Source organism: Marasmius oreades, chromosome 5, assembly GCF_018924745.1.
Source record: "Marasmius oreades isolate 03SP1 chromosome 5, whole genome shotgun sequence".
In the NCBI taxonomy this organism is placed as follows: Eukaryota; Fungi; Basidiomycota; class Agaricomycetes; order Agaricales; family Marasmiaceae; genus Marasmius; species Marasmius oreades.
The window spans coordinates 1,872,652-1,890,386 of NC_057327.1; the positions used below are offsets into that span (position 1 = coordinate 1,872,652).

General features: G+C 48.0%; 7 protein-coding genes across 7 annotated transcripts; 5 read left to right on the forward strand and 2 right to left on the reverse strand.

The window, feature by feature from the left end:
* The first annotated feature begins 81 nt into the window (after nt 1–81).
* Nucleotides 82–3,566, forward strand: E1B28_008660 (uncharacterized protein). The gene is made up of 3 exons (XM_043153484.1): nt 82–335; nt 394–2,075; nt 2,138–3,566. The coding sequence occupies exons 1-3, from the start codon at nt 100–102 to the stop codon at nt 2,935–2,937; spliced, it is 2,718 nt and encodes a 905-aa protein (XP_043008768.1). The 5' UTR covers nt 82–99; the 3' UTR covers nt 2,938–3,566.
* An 83-nt stretch (nt 3,567–3,649) lies between these two features.
* Nucleotides 3,650–5,589, forward strand: E1B28_008661 (uncharacterized protein). The gene is made up of 8 exons (XM_043153485.1): nt 3,650–3,753; nt 3,814–4,248; nt 4,321–4,345; nt 4,422–4,565; nt 4,619–4,674; nt 4,751–5,068; nt 5,126–5,281; nt 5,330–5,589. Exons 2-8 carry the CDS (start codon nt 4,144–4,146, stop codon nt 5,333–5,335), a joined length of 810 nt encoding a protein of 269 aa, XP_043008769.1. The 5' UTR covers nt 3,650–3,753; nt 3,814–4,143; the 3' UTR covers nt 5,336–5,589.
* A 64-nt stretch (nt 5,590–5,653) lies between these two features.
* E1B28_008662 (uncharacterized protein) lies at nt 5,654–8,290 on the reverse strand (the record flags this gene model as incomplete). The annotated part of the gene is made up of 10 exons (XM_043153486.1): nt 7,488–8,290; nt 7,079–7,432; nt 6,669–7,019; nt 6,588–6,612; nt 6,482–6,535; nt 6,385–6,423; nt 6,315–6,334; nt 6,168–6,254; nt 6,023–6,109; nt 5,654–5,962 (listed from the first exon to the last, which is right to left on the reverse strand). The coding sequence occupies exons 1-10, from the start codon at nt 8,271–8,273 to the stop codon at nt 5,654–5,656; spliced, it is 2,112 nt and encodes a 703-aa protein (XP_043008770.1). The 5' UTR covers nt 8,274–8,290.
* An 845-nt stretch (nt 8,291–9,135) lies between these two features.
* On the forward strand, nt 9,136–12,493 carry E1B28_008663 (uncharacterized protein). Its single transcript, XM_043153487.1, has 6 exons — nt 9,136–9,788; nt 9,842–10,300; nt 10,351–10,434; nt 10,482–11,144; nt 11,196–11,325; nt 11,384–12,493. Exons 1-6 carry the CDS (start codon nt 9,146–9,148, stop codon nt 12,369–12,371), a joined length of 2,967 nt encoding a protein of 988 aa, XP_043008771.1. The 5' UTR covers nt 9,136–9,145; the 3' UTR covers nt 12,372–12,493.
* A 49-nt stretch (nt 12,494–12,542) lies between these two features.
* E1B28_008664 (uncharacterized protein) lies at nt 12,543–16,507 on the forward strand (the record flags this gene model as incomplete). Its single annotated transcript, XM_043153488.1, has 13 exons — nt 12,543–13,534; nt 13,589–14,136; nt 14,192–14,282; nt 14,330–14,513; nt 14,571–14,894; nt 14,946–15,019; nt 15,074–15,186; nt 15,235–15,323; nt 15,389–15,552; nt 15,604–15,678; nt 15,734–15,860; nt 15,913–15,973; nt 16,027–16,507. Exons 1-13 carry the CDS (start codon nt 12,584–12,586, stop codon nt 16,505–16,507), a joined length of 3,282 nt encoding a protein of 1,093 aa, XP_043008772.1. The 5' UTR covers nt 12,543–12,583.
* Nucleotides 16,508–16,528: 21 nt separating this feature from the next.
* E1B28_008665 (uncharacterized protein) lies at nt 16,529–17,042 on the reverse strand. Its single transcript, XM_043153489.1, has 3 exons — nt 16,893–17,042; nt 16,685–16,844; nt 16,529–16,622 (listed from the first exon to the last, which is right to left on the reverse strand). Exons 1-2 carry the CDS (start codon nt 16,995–16,997, stop codon nt 16,725–16,727), a joined length of 225 nt encoding a protein of 74 aa, XP_043008773.1. The 5' UTR covers nt 16,998–17,042; the 3' UTR covers nt 16,529–16,622; nt 16,685–16,724.
* Nucleotides 17,043–17,159: 117 nt separating this feature from the next.
* On the forward strand, nt 17,160–17,646 carry E1B28_008666 (uncharacterized protein; the record flags this gene model as incomplete). The annotated part of the gene is made up of 3 exons (XM_043153490.1): nt 17,160–17,203; nt 17,256–17,417; nt 17,478–17,646. The coding sequence occupies 3 exons, from the start codon at nt 17,160–17,162 to the stop codon at nt 17,644–17,646; spliced, it is 375 nt and encodes a 124-aa protein (XP_043008774.1).
* Between the last annotated feature and the right edge of the window lie 89 nt (nt 17,647–17,735).

Sequence of the window (17,735 nt, forward strand, 5' to 3'; positions counted from 1 at the left end):
CCCAACGCGGTGACTCGCGGTGGCAGGGGTCCTGTCAGGGAGTTTGGTACTTGATTTACTTTCAGGTTCAAAAAATTAGTTGCCATTTTCCGCTTTTTCATGTCCACCCACACCAGAACTCGAACAATCAAGCCCTCAATCCGTCTCAGGCAGTCAGCATCCCCAAAAAGTCCCCAGCTTTCGTTCCCTCCTCCACGCATTATATTACATCCAGATGATGCCAACTCGAAGATACTCAACGCTTTGGCACGTGCTTTGCTCAGCGTCGACAACCGCGCCATGACTATCAAGGACCTTTCAGAGATGGTGGTCAACCATGGTTATGTTACTCAAAAGTGCGTGACCTGCACCTCTTCCCTAATTATCTCTCGTCCTGACACCATGCTATTGTAGCGCTTCAGCTGCTTCACAGGCCATATCAACATATCTTAGGTCTCATTACGCTCGCTGCGACGCCCAGCAGGATCACCCTCTCTTACTTCGACATACAATGTCTGGAACTATTGCAGATGATCGACTGTTTCCCGCCCTGTATTCTTCCTCTGGTGGTGCTCACATCGACTCCCCTCTTAGCGATCGTCTCACCAACTTCCGCAGAGGCACCACCGTTTATTATCTGAGTCGCGTTACAGGGGCCCCTTGTCCATTTGCACGTGCCAATATCAGCCTTGCAGACTACGCTCTATCTAGCAGCACCACCAACGTTGACCAAGACAAGCCTTCGACCTCGACAAAGGTTCATTGTGGCCAGAAGCGGAAACGGCGTTCTACCCGAGAATGCGTTCTCAAGCAGAGCCATCATCCTAGATCTTCTTCCCCGCTGTCCTCTTTCTCTTCAGACGACGATAATAACGACCGTAACGACGACGATGACAGTCAGTCTTCAGATACAGACGATGAGCAGCCTCCCCCCAAAGTGAAACTCACTTTGAAATTACCACCCCTTGCGCGGGTCATGGCTGAGAATAGAGCGAATAATATCATAGTTACATCAGTCTCACCTGATCCTGATCAGCAGCAATCACCTCCAGATCAACGCGAGTCGTGCCTACCACCTTATCCTCGCCGCTCCATATCTATTCCACCATATACCCCTGCCACGGATTTCCCCGCTTATTCGTGCCACAATCCAGTCTTGCAGTCTATCCCACACTCTTTCCAGCAATTATCTCGCAGATCACCTTCGATTCCCCACAGCGTCGCCTCTCCTCCTCCAGATTCGGAGGATGAAGGCAGTCCTGCTGATTTCCAGGATAGTGACTCCCATTCACCTCCTTCCACGCGCTCTTTATATTCAGACAGTTCCGATAGTGATTGTGACGATGATGAAGACGACCCATTTGACGCTGACTTTGAAGGTCCAGAATTGGATTCTGGTGGAGATGGCTTTTCTTCATCGGACTGGGATGATGAAGATGAAGATGTGGACCTTAAGGACGAAGATGATTCTTTTAGTACCTGGGACTCTCCAGGTCCACGCTCCCCGTCAGCACCTCCTCTTCCTTCTGCCTCCGTATCAGTCAAGGAAGAGCCAACTGATGTGCAAGGCATCCTAGATCAATGGGAGGATGTGCTCGATAGCGAGTCTCAAGTGAAGGTTGAACCTACAGAATGGAAGTGGGACTGGGACGTTAGTTCTCAGGAGCAGTGTAATCCGTCCTCGTCGTCTTCCGCCTCCGCATCCCCGCTTCGCATCAAGCAGGAGGAAGACACTTCACCGTTCGACTTTAGTTTACCCTTCTCCGCGCCGTCATTCACTGACTGGAGGACTTCATCGGTCGATCCTATGTCTCCTATGTCTCCGATCTCCAACCAACAATCATTCTCCTTCTCCCTGGATCAGTCTTCAACATCTGACGAGCCCACTTTACCTTCCGATCCCACCATCACGCAGTCGCTTGCATCACTCATTCACACCATGTCTGTAAACTCTGCGCCGGTTTGCACCCCCTGTGTTTCACCCGACGATACTCGGATCCAGGGATCCCACGGCTCTGGTATCCTGGACAACGGCGTTGGTGTAGTGAAGACTTGCCATCCTTGTTATCCTGAGATATGTGCCAGGCAGGTTGAAGGTGCGTCATGCCTCAAACGTTTTTTCTCCGTGCATATCTAATTATATGATATATATGTATAGGTCTATCGATCTATCAGACTAGTCTTGGTTCCTATCTGCTCTCACGCCGCACGGATACCGATTTCGTCAACCTCACTCCCATCTTAAACTACGCTCTTCTCCCGCATCCACCCATTCACACTATCTCAAACGCCACGACCATGAGCAAGGGTTCTGTAGATTTTCAGGGACTCTGGGTACCGCTGCCTGCTGCTCAAGAGTACAACCAAGTTGTCGGCAACACCCTTTCTACGTTTCTGAGTGATAACCTCATTGAACTGTTCCCAAGTGCTTTCAGAGAGTGGGTGTATCAATCCAAGAGATGTGGTTCTTCCGCTCAACACTGTTTTGGTATGGGATTACCAAGTGGCGTGCAAGTCAAGGAAGTTGTTGATGCTGCTGCTGTTGCCGCTTCTTCTCGTGAAGCACATCCACCTTTATCGCAAATAGCCACTTCGACCTCGCCACCGTCGTCTCCTGGACGATTGAATGAGGAGATGCACATTCCTCTGAGCCCGAAAGAGGAGGAGATTTTCCAGGAACTATGTGTAAATCTGGGATGGGAGCAGGACGCGCCGCCAATGTCTGCGACATCATTCAAGACGGTCATACTAGAGAACTCGATGGGACTTGCAAGAGATAGATCCACGTCTCCGCTATCGTCATGTCCTCCTTCACCAGAGCCAGCGAATCAAATCGTGCTTTCCCCATCACCGCCCCCTAATAACCCGAATCTCAGGAGGAGTCAAAGAGTTGCTAATGCTTCCAAATCAAAGACCTCGATTAGAGCATCGCGGAAGGGTTCGAGAAATGTTTCTTGATTTTCTCCAAGCCTTTTCGTGTGTCCCTTTTGACCTGTTCCATTTTCTCTTTGCTTTTCGCTGTCTTCGCTAGAATCATTGTATCAGCAGAACCTTTTTCTTCTTCGATTTGGCTTCTCCCCTCACTTGCGTTTATACTTATCAGCTACTCTACTCTTTTTCTCCTATTCTTCCAGCGATGACACATGTACATGCTCATTGATCGCCATAATCTACCCACTCGAGGGGAGTCGTAGCGCAACCTCCCTCGAGTATCTGCACATATGGTCTCCATCTTCCTACCTCCATGTTTCTTGTTCACGATCATGAGATACCAAATACCAAATTATCCTACGTACTACCCCCCATGTTTTTACGGTACGACTCCGTCCTAGTTTTTCCCGCCTCTGGAAGTGTATACAGAAGTCTTTGAAGTAGTTTAAGCTGTTGTGTATCCCTTTTCTGTTCCTCAAACTTTGTATTTGGTGCTTGGTTGTGGTCTTTGTGAGTCGTAGTTTTTCGCACTTTCGGATTTCGTTCACCTGATGACATCCATCAGTTTCGCTCATGTATATATAGTTCAACGTGGCGGCACGGGGCGGCATCTAGTCATAGTCTTATTCACATAAAATTTATTCATGGTGGCCCAGCACAATTTGCCAGCGAAAATGATGCCACGTGTAACCAATTCCGGACCAAAGAATGCCTCCCGAGTCCCGAGATGCCTTATCGGCCGATAGCAATGGTCGTCCACCACCTCCAACCCGTCGATTCACGAGTTGCCGAAATTTACATCCATGTTTCTCTGCTCTGAACTCTTCGTACGGAGTCAATCAGGTCAGTCTCAGCAGCGCGCGATGTTCAAAAGGATACTCAATCATTTATGCTTGCTTCAAGATGCTTTTATCAGCCCAGTCTCACTGAAAGCAGGGCGATTTTTTCGAGCATGTGGTTTGCAATGTTGCCTCGTTCTATACCACTATGAACATCCTCCGTGGCTGTAGTTGTGTTCTCGATACATCCGCAAGCTCCCTAACCAGCCTATCCTCGTCGATTTGTGCTTTCGACCATCGTTGGAGGAGTCCGTGTGCCAAACATCACGTGGTATTACAAGGGTATTTCGGAATCTTAATCAACAAATCCTTGCTTTCCTCCCCTTCCCTTCGCCACCCATATTTTCAAGAAGTTATCATTCAAATCCCCCTACATCTGTTCTTCTAGTTCCCAATGCCCACAGCAAAGAAGACCACCGGCGCGACTGCTACCAAGGCGAAATCCTCGTCCTCCAAGTCTCACTCAGCTACACACCCCTCTTGGGTCGATATGATCAAGGTGACCCTTTTCCTCATCAGAACCCTCCTGAAAAGTGCTCAAAACGAAGAGACTCGTTCTCGCATTCTGTAGAACTGCATTACGGATCATCCACAAGGTCTGCGTTCGAACTGCTTGCTTCGTCGTCCTTTGATCTCTGGTCCGACTGACTCCCAACATCATCACTCTTATAGCTGCCCGCTCTGGCGTGTCAAGGCCTCAGATCAAGAAATACGTTGAAACCAAGTACAAGATTGACCTCAACGCTACTGCTGCTAGCCAGCTCAACCGTGCCATCACGTCAGGGAGCGAGAAGGGGGTTTTCGTACTCCCGAAAGGTTCGACTTGACAACCTATCCGCCATTCATATTTCAACGCGCGAACCATTTAGGTCCCTCTGGCAAAGTGAAGCTAGCTCCCAAAGCCCGTGCTGATGCTACCAAAGAGGCAAGTAGTCGTTGTCGTGACTTGTTTTGTGTGTACACTTGTCTTACTGTGCCGTCCCGTCATCTCCGCACATTAGAATACCAAACCTGCTACTAAGAAACCTATCGCGACTAAATCCACCACCCCCAAAGTCCCCGCGAAATCCACATTAAAAAATACAACAACCAAGAAACCCGCTGCTGGTCGTACTGCCCCTACCAAGTCTGCTACAACGAAGTCTCGTGCCGCCACCGCTAAAGTCGCTGCGAAGAAGCCTCCAACTAACACATCAGTGAAGAAGGCGACTGCAGCCCCTAAGAAGGCCACTTCCACAAAGAGGACTGCTGTTGTGAAGAAACCCGCCACCTCAGCAAAGAGAGCGACCACTGTCAAGAAGACCGCTGCTGCTAAGAAGGTCATTTCTCACTTTTCATTCCCTTCAATCACACTTCTAAATTAGCTGTTCTCGCAGTCCACTGCAAGGAAGCCAGCCGCAGCAAAGGCAAAGACTGCTACGAAGAAAGCTGACGGCGTATCTGCGGCGAAAGTTAAATCTGCGAAGAAACCTGTGTCGAAGACCAAACCGGCTTCCAAGGCATCGGTCAAGAAGTCAGCAGCAGCCGAGAAGGTAAGCCAAAATGATATTTGCATGAATAGTTACTTATTCGTCGTGAAGGCATGAACAACGAAGCTGCCCAGTGTAAACTTGATATTGTGTTGCCCTCCTTTTTGATGCCCGACTCAGAGATCCTCTTCACCTATTCTATTTTGTTGTACTACTCAATTTCTTTTTTGGTCAGCAGTGTGGGTCTCCAGCCTTTGCCTGTCGCGGGCCAATCTAACACGAATATATCCCTATGATGGTGACATATTTATCTGCCGTTTGTACTTGTACAAATATTAGCCAACGCTACGTACTATATTGATATATTGTGATACATATTCTCGTATTCTCGTTGTGTCGAAGGAGAAGGGCGAGTATATAGTCTGAATACTCGTTTCATCTTCTGTTCCTGCGCCGTGGACGAGCAGCACGACGAGGGGGAGGTACAACAGGAAGCTGAACTGGCATAACAGGTTGGATTGGTGGTGCCCTGAGGTGTGCTGCGAAGTCGAATAGGTTGTGATCCGGCAGAGCCTGGTGATGTAACATCTGAAAGTCTGGTAGCCGTGGCATCTGCATCTGTGGTAAAGGAGGCCCTGGGACAGGGAATTGTGTTTTGGATATGTCAACGTGGATATCTTCATCGTCAACGTCCGGATTTTCACGCATGTACTCTTCCTTTGCTTTTTCAGCTGCCTCTTGAACCTACGTTGCATTGCAATTTGAGGACAGATTAATTCACGTCAATTCCACAAAATCACTCACCTCCTTCGCATGTCTAGCCTCGACCGGTCCGTCCCATAATGGGCACTTGCTGTTCTTGCTGGTTGTTGGGTCGCGAGGGTGTGCTTGCTAGGTGAACGCAACCGGAGTCAATCACCGGTTGTCGTGAATCACAAAAAACACCCACGTTGAAATGAGCGTAGCCCTCCGGGATCAGTTTTCTGCATACATAACATAATAATGAATGGCAGTTGGGGCATGTCATCTTATTGCACTGATTTAGGTTTATTCAGTTGCGGGGTTTATGGAGAGGAAGCCATCCAAGATAACGTACACCGTCGTCTTTGACGAATGCTAAATTTTTGAAAGTTGTTAGCGAATTGAAAGTGTGCCGAGGTACATACCTCTGTTGCATTTCGGGCAAGTTCTCATGAGCGCTCGTGCTAAAGAGATATCTATGTTAGAGATAAACTCCGTTACTCATCTAGAGAAAACACTTGCTCATAGCTTCTTCGATTGCATGTCGTCCATCAAGGTGTCTGTCCTCCTCCATCTCTATCGACAATGACATGATCAACATTCACTTGGGGGTCTGATACAACCTTACCTTTGCAACTTTTAGGTAGATGATCCTGAAGGTAGGTCGATCATCATTTTCGACTTGGAGTTCCTGTAGAATATTACTCACCGGTTTCTTGCATTGTCGGCAAGTGATAGCACCACAGGTATCCAAATTACCGCACCTAAACAACTTCTCCTCAGGGTTCTCGATGACACATTTGTATTCACAGCAAGGGCATTCTTCTAGCCCCTCCAACCCGGCCATTTCGATCTCCTTAGTTTGCTTGACGCGTTCGTACATGTCCATGAGCTTAGAAGGAAGGAAACGGCGCAGTTCAGACACGGGGAAAGGCAATTTACAGCCGGACTGGTCCATGCAGACAATGTTGACATTATGGGAACCCAGTAGATTCTCTGCATACGACGTCATGCACTCTGTACAAAAGAGGTGCCCGTCCTCACATTGCACCATTTTGTTCTGCGAAAGGTCAATCAAGTCAATAAATCTATACGCCGAGAAAGGGCAGGTCTCCTCACGAATGCATAAGTGGAGAAACAACAACCACATTCAATGCCGTCGCCATTCCCTTCGTAGTCCTGTTCGTTGAGCCGTTCTGCAAGGACCGCATCATTCCCAGCTTCATCCTCAAAAAGGTTTTGTAAAAGCCATTCCCGTTCAGCTTCGAATGCCGGATCTGCGAGGGCTATTCCTTTTCCTTTGGCAACAGCGTGACGAATGATTCTTTTCTTCGGAACATAGGGCAGTCGAACACCGCTTTTCTTCTCGTCGACTAAAAAGAAGTAAGTTGGTACATAAAGAGACTTCTTTGACACAAACGTCTTCCGAATGTGTGCTTTGGGTATCTCAGGAAAGTCTAACATCAACTGGTCCTTTGAATTGAAGTGAGTTCTAAACCGCTTCAAACTTAATGGAAGGAGTACGTACGATTGCGAGAGTCGGGTAATGCTCACCCCCCTCATAATCTCTGTCTGTGCTTCTGTAGTCCAATACTTCTATCCGACTCTTCTTGTTGTTGTCGTTCGCTGTTTCCGTTTCCGTTGCCTTGCGTTTTCCTTTCTTGTCAAGTTTGGGGTAGCCGGGATTGTCGAAGAGATTGTGAAGCACAACTTCAACGACATTATGTTGATGTTCAGAAATAAATTGCGTTATGAGTGCTATTGCATGGTCAGGCTGGACATCTGGAACGATTTCCATGACCTGAGCGAGATAAATGGAAGTGGGATCGTCCTGCTGTTGATCCACCAGTTGTATGTTCAAAGCTAGTGCTTCAGGCGGTATTGACGCCACGTCCACTGAACGCGAATTTTCCGTATCCGTGTTGATAGCAATTCGCGTGGCGACATCAGGGGCAAGGGGTGCATCGGCATTTCGACAAGGGGGTTTGTTCTCTTCATCACTAGGAAGAAAGAGTTGAGTAACGGGCTTGTTGGCCATTGGCAATGTCATATTGTCGTTAGACGAGGTGCGTTGTTGAAGAGGGTTTGCCTGAGATTTCCCTTTTGCGGGACTCCGAGCGCGTGTTCTCGATGGGCCAGCAGCTGGCTGAGCCGCAGGTTGTCGCTTTAGCCCCTCTTCATGATCACTCTCCGAATCGCTAATTTCGATTACAGCAATGGGTTGCTTCATTTGGTTGAGGATTCGAGAATGAATAACAGTACGCGACTGAGATGAACTCGTGCGAGCCTGTATCGGCTCTGGAGACGAAGACATCAGTGGCAAGTGCAAGGAGGACTCATCCAGAAATGGCCAATCTCGTTTCGTTCCTTATTTGGATAAATCCGGCACATACTATTCTGTGTTTCACGCGGATTTGCAAATCTTCTCAAAACGGGGTCTTCCCGTTTTTTGTGGCCTCAGCAATTTTTTTTGCAAGATTTGGTTCCTAAGAATACAAATGTGCTTGTATGTACAATTGTAGCTTCCAGAAGAGAGAGGATCGAACATGAGATTCGAATCTTGTTGTGACAGTTCAGGAACAGCATAACTATGAAGGTATATCAAAGATATTAAGACATAATGAAATGTAAGCAAGAAAGGTCAGGTTAACTACAAAATACCAGAGATGGGGAGTGGAAGGTGGTGTAAAATGAGTCCCCAATCAACTAGAGAAATCAGTGAGCGAGACGGCATTTGCTGCGCAGAATGACTGTTGCCGGTGTAGAAGGGGCGGCGTCGACAGAGGGAGACGACGGGGGGAAAAGAAGGAAAGGCTCCTCGTATTTGTACATAACTAGTACTATATAAGGAAATACGGAATATGAAATACATCTATCTCGGGATGGACGGCGATGTCGCAGCCAACAACGTTCGGCCGATCCTCAACAAAATCAGGTTAAGGTCCTGAGTGCTACTACACTGTTCCGGTCGAAAATTTAGTAGTGTGTGGAAATGGATCTCGAATATGCTGCATATCCCTACCCAGAATAGTACTTGAAATTCGACATCGTAGGGGCACGTGCAACTGCGTCACCTTTCCCAGTCCGGGGCCCCGTCCGAACTTCTCCGAAGTGACAACTGACGCGTGGCGTGACTAATAACTTAAAATCTGACGTGACCGGGCCGAAGTAACTGTGACTCTGACCATGGTGAACTACGATAGTCAAGTCCAGATTCGGGATCTAGTACAGCAGCTTCAGCACCCAGTAACAGAATTGAAGTCTATTTTGGCTCTCCTTGCTGCCCCCCTTGACTCTCTTCGGCTCCTTCCTCCTCAGTTTGCATCCTGTAACGTCCATCCACTACCTCCAGATTCTATCAGGGTCTTGAAACACCTTCCCTCGATTCAAAAATCCTTGCTTGAACGTGTAATTCCGACATGGGATTCCGTGTTGCAACACGAAGGTGCTTTTATTCTGGTTGAACAGTATTTCTGTCCGGATCTGTTTTCTTTCACGCCGCCGTTCGCTGGAGAAGTGGCTTCCTCTGCTTATTCGACCCTTATGTCTTCGCCGATTACCAACGTCTCTGTCAGTCTGTTGGTTAGACTGGTCAGGGAGTATCCAATTGACAAGCTTTACTCGGTTGTTTTTTCGGGGAACGGTGACGGTTCCAAACAGGAGCTGAGGTGGGATGAATGTGTTCAGAATGCCGTCTCAGTGCCTGCAAAAATAGCTAATTATTTTGGGGAGGAAGGTCGAGTGCCAGACGTATTGGAACATGGAATCTATTTCAATTACCTCTGTACACGTTGTGAACATCTTATCGCGTTGTTATCCCAGGCTTCCAGTGAGTTATCTATCATCTGTCTCAAACTGATTAGCTGAACTTGACGAGGAAAGACAAAAACTATCCATCGATAACCTTCCTCCTTACCAGATTGACCAAAATCGGAGCATTTCCCTCCACGGTCCCCACCTCCCGATCCCAGCCCTCGTTTTTCCAGACTGTGCTCCCAACGATAAGGGAAAGACTTACGGAGTCAGGTTCTACCATCTATTCACAAATGTGGTCACATATCTTGCAGTCATTTCCCACGTCACTTCCCCTTCGAACTCTCCTTATCTCCCTATTCGCGCACTTGAAAAAGTGCGATTCCCAAAACGCAGATGTCCATACCCGGGTTCTGGTCAAACAGGAGGCACAGTTACTTCAGGACCTCTGTCCTTTAAGCAGCGACAACGTCGAGCTTTGGGAATGTGTTTCTACGATTATACTCAATCGTAACTGGGAAGAGAGCTATGCCCGCGTATTTGCTGGCTGGTTCTCCCTGTGCGGCACTTCTCAGAGAAATGACATTGGTGAGCTCTTTAGCTGGGTGTATTGGTATGGGCTGACCTTCTCTCTAAAGCCCTACAGCAGTTACTTGACGAAGTGCTTGCACAATGGTCATCGCCTGACCATATCAAACATTCACTACTTCCCCATCATCGTTGTATGTACGAAAGTCTTCGCTTGGGGACCCGAGTTGATATCCCTTAGATTTGACAATGTTGTTTTTGCTGACCATAACATACCTCCCTATCCCCTTCGTGGCGTCTATAACTTCTGGTCGGTTCATCAGCGGTGTCGGGATCTACATCAGTCAGGTGGATAATTCCATACGCCATTATGGAATGCTCGTCGCAGAGGTAGTTGCTGAGCGTTCTGGAAAGAAGTTGGATTTTAAAGACTGGGCAGGCGAGGATAGCGACAAACTCTGGTGCAGGAAGATAAGAGAGCTTATCCAAACTCGAGATGTTGATGTCGAGGTCCAGACCTTAAAACCTCAGGAGGAAATCACCGCTAGTCTCAACGCACCCCCAATCCGAGAAGCCCCATCCCTGTCACAAAAGACAGTTGTTAGAAATCCAGAAGGCGGCTACGATTCCGATGACTCTATGACGGGCTACAACTCCCCGCCTTCGTCTCGCTCCAACTCCCCTACTCCCTCGGAATTGGAGGATATTCACAATGACCCTTCTCTAGCCGTCGGAACGAAGAAAATTCAGAAGCCTGTGTACCTCGCACAGCTTGGTGCTATGATTCGAGGGCCTTCAGGCCTCACGAATGGTAGTGCCAACGAGGAAGCAGACAAGATTGAGATGGCTCTTAACTGTGCAACGGAACTAATAAGAAAGAAAAAAGACTTTGGAACAGAGCTCGGTCAGTTTCCCCAAAAAGTTCTTTTCTATCGTGAGACTGACGTCCTTTTAGATGAAAACGCCGTGAATCTGGCGTATGGCCTTATCGGTCTACAAGACAATTACAATCTTCAAGACTTCGAGCGCAAGCGACAAGATGCCCTGAACGCACTGGTGGCTTGCTGTCCGCGTACAACCGCTCCGTAATGATTGTTGTTGATTGCTTTGAACTTTGCGCGAGCTTAACCTTCGACTTTCTAGCTGCATTATTGAAGAGTTTTTCAAGAATCAGTACTCGACCAACCAGCGCTACGTCATTCTCAATGCGTTGGCTATAGGTGCACGTGAATTGGGATCGCTCACAACGTCTATCGCTCAGGATACATCACTTTTTCCTAGTAAAAGGCTTCCTCCAGCACTGCATCAGAAGTATATCGATGATCCTCCTGCCATTAGCTCTCTAGTACCACACTTACTGGACGACGTCACTCGAAACTCCCTTGATCGAGGGAGAGAGATAGCGTCAAATAAAGTCCCCAAGCTAATTCGAGAGCGAAGGCTCCGCGTTTCGAAGCCAGCAAAAATCATGGAGATGAACGCCCCTTCTCCTGTTGCTCAACAGACCTCGTTCAACGAGGTGGGACCGGGATCTTTCATTGGGCCCATCATTAATAGATTTTGGTTATTCCTAAGAGACGAGCAAACGCGAGAGGAACGGACTGCACATCTCGATGGTCGCAGTCGCTACCACGGTGCTGGCACAGGGTTAATTCTTAACCCGCTTGTGTTGGCACAATTTCTGCGAACATTAGCATTGATGGTCCATGCGGCGCGTAATGCTCCCGAGTGGTTAGCTGTTATTGCACCTGATGCACTTGAGCTCTCGGCTACTCTCGGGACGCGTCCGGTATCTCATGCTGAAAATGACGACGACGACGAATCGCCAGAACAAAATAGGGCTAGCAAGGAAGCGTCTGTTTTGACCGCTGCATTGGAACTGTCGCTAGTTGTTTTTGATCAATGTCTAGAGCTTGATCGTGGCCGTTCGCTGAGTTTAGAAAACACAACACTTTTGCTAGGTGTCGGGGAGTGGGCTGGATCCGTCCTGTCAAGTTTGGAAAGCGGTATAAAGGTTCCTGGTGGCGGTGGAGCACAGGAGATAAGTTTACGACGTGCTGCTGCTGGTGTGGTGTTGAAAGTGGACGAGATTACTTCTCGGTGGCGTAGATCTATGATAGATACATGGTAATGACACCAGAGTCATATCCCTAACCAGCCTGAGGTAGTAACTTAGTATACAAAAAGATAAGTTTAGGGTATAAGCTGGCGCGTCCGAGGCGCGTTGTACAGTAAACACGAGGTGTCACGGTCACGTTAGTGTTGCTTTCGTTGATTCATTATAACTTCAGGGCTCGTGAACGCACTTCCCTATGTTACGGGTCTGGTCGTCCCTGGATACTTATGTTCGGATTTAGGCCTAGTCGTGCCTCACCTCCTGCCAGGATCACCCCTCCAGCAGACAATACCACCCCATCTCTTGATGTCTCCCGTTCCTCGATAACAGCCACAATCCCCGAACTTGCAGGACTCTCATCTGAAGACGTTGAACTCATCGAGGCCATTATTGAGCGCACGGGTCCCAACGCAGCGTTTCTATCCGTCTTCAAAGCGTATAGCGACGTCTTAAAGGAGCGAGGCTTAAATTCGAAAGAAATCTTCTACTATGGAAAATTACTCAAACTCGGAACGCTAAAGGGCGGAAGTTGGGGTGAGAAGTGGCAAATGATAAAGCAGCAGAACAGATATGACCGTTCAACTCGGCCAGGAGTGGGACGAATGAGAGGTCTCTCCGGCGATAGGGCTCCTTGCCTGCCTCCCCCCAGTACTTTGGCCCCTTCAAGTCACCTTACAGATGATTTATTTTCGTCAATATCTCAAGTACATGAACATACCGATATCGCGGCCTCGCAAACAAGTTTTGACATTGGAACTGAGGTCGCAATTCAGCCATTATCATCACCGTTCGACGCTCGTCCACTTTCCTCCGACTTGACCGATAATACACTTGGTATTCACCTTCACGAGAGTCCTCTACTATCTGCGCCACCTTCTTTACAGCTACCTCTCCATGGAGAGCAACAACATCTTACTGGCCGACATCTGGACTTTGAGCCCTCTGTGCAGAGCTTGTCCTCTACACCACCATCCTATCAATCCTCTGTCAGCAAATATCGTGCCGCGAAGTCATATATGACACAGGGCAGGGAGAGAAGGGACAATGCTCTCAATGAGGAGGATGCATGGAACAGAGTAAAAGTGCTGCAGGACGAAAGGGAAGCTGACCGGTTCCGGGATGATAGCCTGCTTGAACGGTCCTGGGATATCTGGAAACAGATGTATACGTGGATTTTAGTTCGTGATATATATCCTATCTTTATAACCCTGACATGAAACCTATTCGTTTAGACCATGAATCAGCAAATCGGCGAAGCTCGAGAAAATCTTATACTTCGTATCTATCTTCAAAGGTGGCGCGAACGTACTGCGTCGCAGCGAGAATGGTGCAATCGGATTGCTGCGGTTGACAACAAACGCCGTCTGAAGGCAGCATTTAACATTTGGAAGCAACGGTTACAGGATCGTTTGCAAGAGAAGCAAAAGATGGCTTGGCGTCAAGATATGCGTGTGAGACTGGCAACAATCAGGAGACACAGGAAGGAGGCCTTGCTTAAGGAGTACTGGATACACTGGCGGCGAGCATACCAGTATCGTCTCTCTGAGGCTCACTGCTGCGATCGACTGAGGCTACGTTGCTATTCGCAGTGGAAAGAAAGGTTGCACAGAGTTTATCGCTCAGAAGACAATGCGGACCAAGCTCATCGCGACGCTTTACTCGGTCGTTTCTGGGAGTACTGGAAGCGGACTATCGAGTTGCGAGTTCCAGAACGAGTTATGAACCGGCAGGTAGAGCTGAGGGTCAAACGCGAAGTCTTTGAAGTGTGGAAAAAACAATGGTTAGCCCATGTCACTTGACACGTTCTTTGTCGTATGGCTGACTGTTCTACTAAGGGTTGATCATCGTATAGCTAGGGCCTTCTACATTCGTCGTCTTGCAAAAAGAATGATGAAGTCTTGGAAGTCTGCCAAAGATCGGACAACTGTAAGTCGAGTAACTTTGATATGAAATCTCCTCAGATATCAGTCCAGGCTCTTGAATGTCGTGCGGATAAGCACCTGGCCCGACAAGATAACATTCTCTTGCGTGCGGTCATGAGGGTCTGGAAAGCCCGCGAACGAGGAAAACTCCTCGAGAAAGTGAAAGCATTCCGGTTAGTCCGAAGTGCCTGGGCGGTTTGGAAACTGCAACTCCATACCCTGGAAGAGGCTCAAGGTCCCCATACTTTTTCTTTGATAGGATTCAATCGCTAACCACTCCCCAACCTTCTAGCCCTGGCCGTTCGATTTTCCGAACGACTTAACTGCTCGACAAGCAAAATGGCTTTTCAAAGATGGCGGGAAGTTCACGCTAGTCACCTGAGGTCTCAAGCTTTCGTTGCGCAATTCAACAAGGCTCAACTCGTGCGACGCATGATACTTCGATGGAGGGTTGCGCTCTTCAAACGACTGAAGATGGTGAAGAAAGCTCGAATGGCGGAGCGTTATCTTCTTCTCCGTCGCTTTTGGGCAACGATGAAACAAAAATATCGAGAGAAAATCAGACTGGCCAAGCTGCAAGAATGTGAGAGGAACAAAGTGAAAATATTTTTCGACAGTGCGTACCCCTTCTCCTGAATGCTTTTGTTCCTGATCATCTACGCTCTAGTATGGTTACACCGTTCCCGGAAGCAACGTCAGATACGAGAAGCAGAGCGAATTATTCAAGATCGTGTTCGTAAGGTATGTGTTTTTGCTTGGTGGCCTGATCATGCGGTTACCCACGCCAATTTCCAGAGAATACTCCACAGTTCACTACAACGGTGGACGATTCGGGTCGTTGACATCAAGGACCGAGAATTGAGAGTTGCTCAAGAGTATCATAATCGACATCGAGCGGTCCTCTTAACGTGAGCCTACCTATCCGGCTGAAACAATCTTAATCAACTTGATGCCAGATCTGCTTTTAACCATTGGAAACAAATACATACTCGTCACAACGAGGAGCTTCGGCTTATGCAGAGCTATCAAGATATTAAGCGAGAGGGTAGGTTACATACCCGTATATGGTTTATCCTTCGTGGTGACTGACGAATCTACTTTCTGATGCAGAGATGTTTAAACGAATATTCTATCAGTGGCTCACAGCGGCCCGTACACGTAGACATCGGCGCTTGGTTCTTCAGGAAAAGGAAGAGGAGCGTAAATTAGTTGCCTTGTCCAGTGCGTGGGAGAAATGGCGAGAGCGTTACATGGAAGCCCGACTTCAGCCTCTGGTCTGTCTCTCTATGTCTACTTTCATTAATAAGCAATTGATGTGGCCGTAGGAATACCGACTCGTCATTTCGAATGCACAGAGATTGAAATATCAGGCATTCTCATCGTGGCAAGCGAAGACCGACGTAAAAAATTGGCATTTCTGATTAGTTCTGCGATTTTGATCGATTCCCCTTACAGTCCTTGCCTGCTATCAAGTTTCATGCAAATCATGTCAAAGTAAAATGTTGGAACATCTGGTTGCAGCAACTTCCTCGTGCTGTACAAGCCCGAAAGGCGAGGGAGTTTGAAAGCAAATCGATCCTTAGTATGTCTTTCATCTCATGCATGCCTGGCATCGCTACTCATTTCTTTTGCAGAAAAATTCCTTGATAAGTGGATTCAAGTGCACCGAACCAAGCTCTCACTCAAAGCGGTGGCGTAAGTGTCACAGAAGGCGTTATATTCTATTAGCTAATCTCGGAAATTCACAGACGAGCACGATACTTTCCAGTATCCGCTAGTAAACCTTCTAGTCGGCCTGCTGTTCACTCTCGTCCCCTTACTGGTTCTGCTATCCCACCCACCAAAGCCACGTTTCCACATCGAGCTTTGCGCATTGAAAATTCAGATGGAGATGCAGACCCGGAGGCCGGTCCCAGTGAACCACTCATGCGACATCTGCGGCCACTGACTGCCAGGAGTGGACTGTTCCCCACCAGAGCACGAACAGATCCAAGCCCTACACGCACCGTTCTTTCCGTTCCAAGAACGCGAGAATCTAGCCCGACACGTTCGACCAAATCCGCAGCTCCAGCTCCATGGTATTCAAAAAATGCTCCAACAAGGTTTCCTCCTACCCCCAGCTCGGTTGCTGGTACAGAGGGTAGAAGCACGCTGTGGCAAGAATTGCGAGAGGTACAGAGGAGGTCACAATCGCCGTCTGTGCTCTCTAGGAGAAGTAGACCGCCGTAATGGGTGATACATACATGGGTTCTCGGGTGTTATAACTTATTCGTTTATTTTGTAGTACCGACTCGGACTTTTTCCTTTTGAGCTTTTTCGTCGCTCGCTATGTATGTGTTATGTCCTGACTTTCGGGAGCAGCTTGTATTTGAATATTGCATGGGAATGAGAGGGTTTAAAACTCACAAGACCCACGATTGCCATGATCAAAGCGTTTTGAATAATCTCAAGAATTGCGATAGTATTGCCACCCCACCCAATTTGCGATGACGAAGTAGGATGTCGTCGGGACTATGAACAGGACAAAATATTTGTAATGAGTGTCCTTGGCTAATGTATCAAGAACCTAGGCAAGATCAGTCCAGGAAGAGTATGTATCAGAATCCGTGCTCACTGTACTGCCTGTCAGTGAGAGGAAGGCACTGAAAAAGACGGCGTAGCCGGCAATAGCGAAGAAAAGAGCAGAAAACAGGATCGTTAAATGGCCAAGATTGAGCATGGTGTGTCACCCAACGACGTTTTTGATAATGGAGACCGCTACGATTGGGAAGCTTAAGCGGGCGCTTACATTTTGGTGCCACGTGCGACCACAAAAATACGAGAGAAGGCACGTGACAGAATCTATCTTCTTGTAATCACCAACCTCTCAGCGTTTCTTCCGATGTCTTCCAATACCGATGGTCAACAATTTGTTGAGCAGGCAAGGTCTGTCTTTGGAGGGATTGACACAGGTTCCATGGTCGCTGAGGTCTCGTAGGACTGGTTCCTCAGATGTCATCGGTCAAGAGGACATGAATGAAGGCCATGAAACGAGTGGACAAATCAGTTCAAATATCATCACTCCTTCTCTCCCAGAAATCCAGCCATCCAGCGACCTTGGCCTTGACCTATCTGACATGTTTGGATCTAAAAACCTAGAGTGGGCCGGTTTTTAACTCGAGGCACATGATTCCCGGTAACATGTTGATTTTTTGTTCAGTTTAGAAAAGGTGCAGAAGCGCGCTTCGAACGTCCAGAAACTTGCCCAAGAAAATGACAAGCTGAAAGCTGAACTGAAAGCGATGTCGGAGCGACTCGAGGCTGCCGAAAGGAGACGAGAGGAGTTGAGCCAGAAGAAGCAGATGATCAGAGAGCCACCCACAAACTAGCTATCTGCCAGCTGCCAATTGACACTGTATTTATACACATTTATAACGCGATAACCCCCGGCCTCAGGTAATTATAAAGCCCATACCTT

Bases quoted from the DNA above. Each gene is read 5' to 3' on its own strand.
- E1B28_008660 (XM_043153484.1), top strand. From the start codon at position 100: ATGTCCACCCACACCAGAACTCGAACAATCAAGCCCTCAATCCGTCTC. The intron at 336-393 runs GTGCGTGACCTG...ATGCTATTGTAG, and splicing joins CATGGTTATGTTACTCAAAA to CGCTTCAGCTGCTTCACAGG. The intron at 2,076-2,137 runs GTGCGTCATGCC...ATATATGTATAG, and splicing joins ATGTGCCAGGCAGGTTGAAG to GTCTATCGATCTATCAGACT.
- E1B28_008661 (XM_043153485.1), top strand. From the start codon at position 4,144: ATGCCCACAGCAAAGAAGACCACCGGCGCGACTGCTACCAAGGCGAAA. The intron at 4,346-4,421 runs GTCTGCGTTCGA...TCACTCTTATAG, and splicing joins CATTACGGATCATCCACAAG to CTGCCCGCTCTGGCGTGTCA. The intron at 4,675-4,750 runs GCAAGTAGTCGT...TCCGCACATTAG, and splicing joins GTGCTGATGCTACCAAAGAG to AATACCAAACCTGCTACTAA.
- E1B28_008663 (XM_043153487.1), top strand. From the start codon at position 9,146: ATGGTGAACTACGATAGTCAAGTCCAGATTCGGGATCTAGTACAGCAG. The intron at 10,435-10,481 runs GTATGTACGAAA...GATATCCCTTAG, and splicing joins ACTACTTCCCCATCATCGTT to ATTTGACAATGTTGTTTTTG. The intron at 11,326-11,383 runs GTAATGATTGTT...TCGACTTTCTAG, and splicing joins TGTCCGCGTACAACCGCTCC to CTGCATTATTGAAGAGTTTT.
- E1B28_008665 (XM_043153489.1), bottom strand. From the start codon at position 16,997: ATGCTCAATCTTGGCCATTTAACGATCCTGTTTTCTGCTCTTTTCTTC. The intron at 16,845-16,892 runs GTGAGCACGGAT...GATCTTGCCTAG, and splicing joins TCTCACTGACAGGCAGTACA to GTTCTTGATACATTAGCCAA.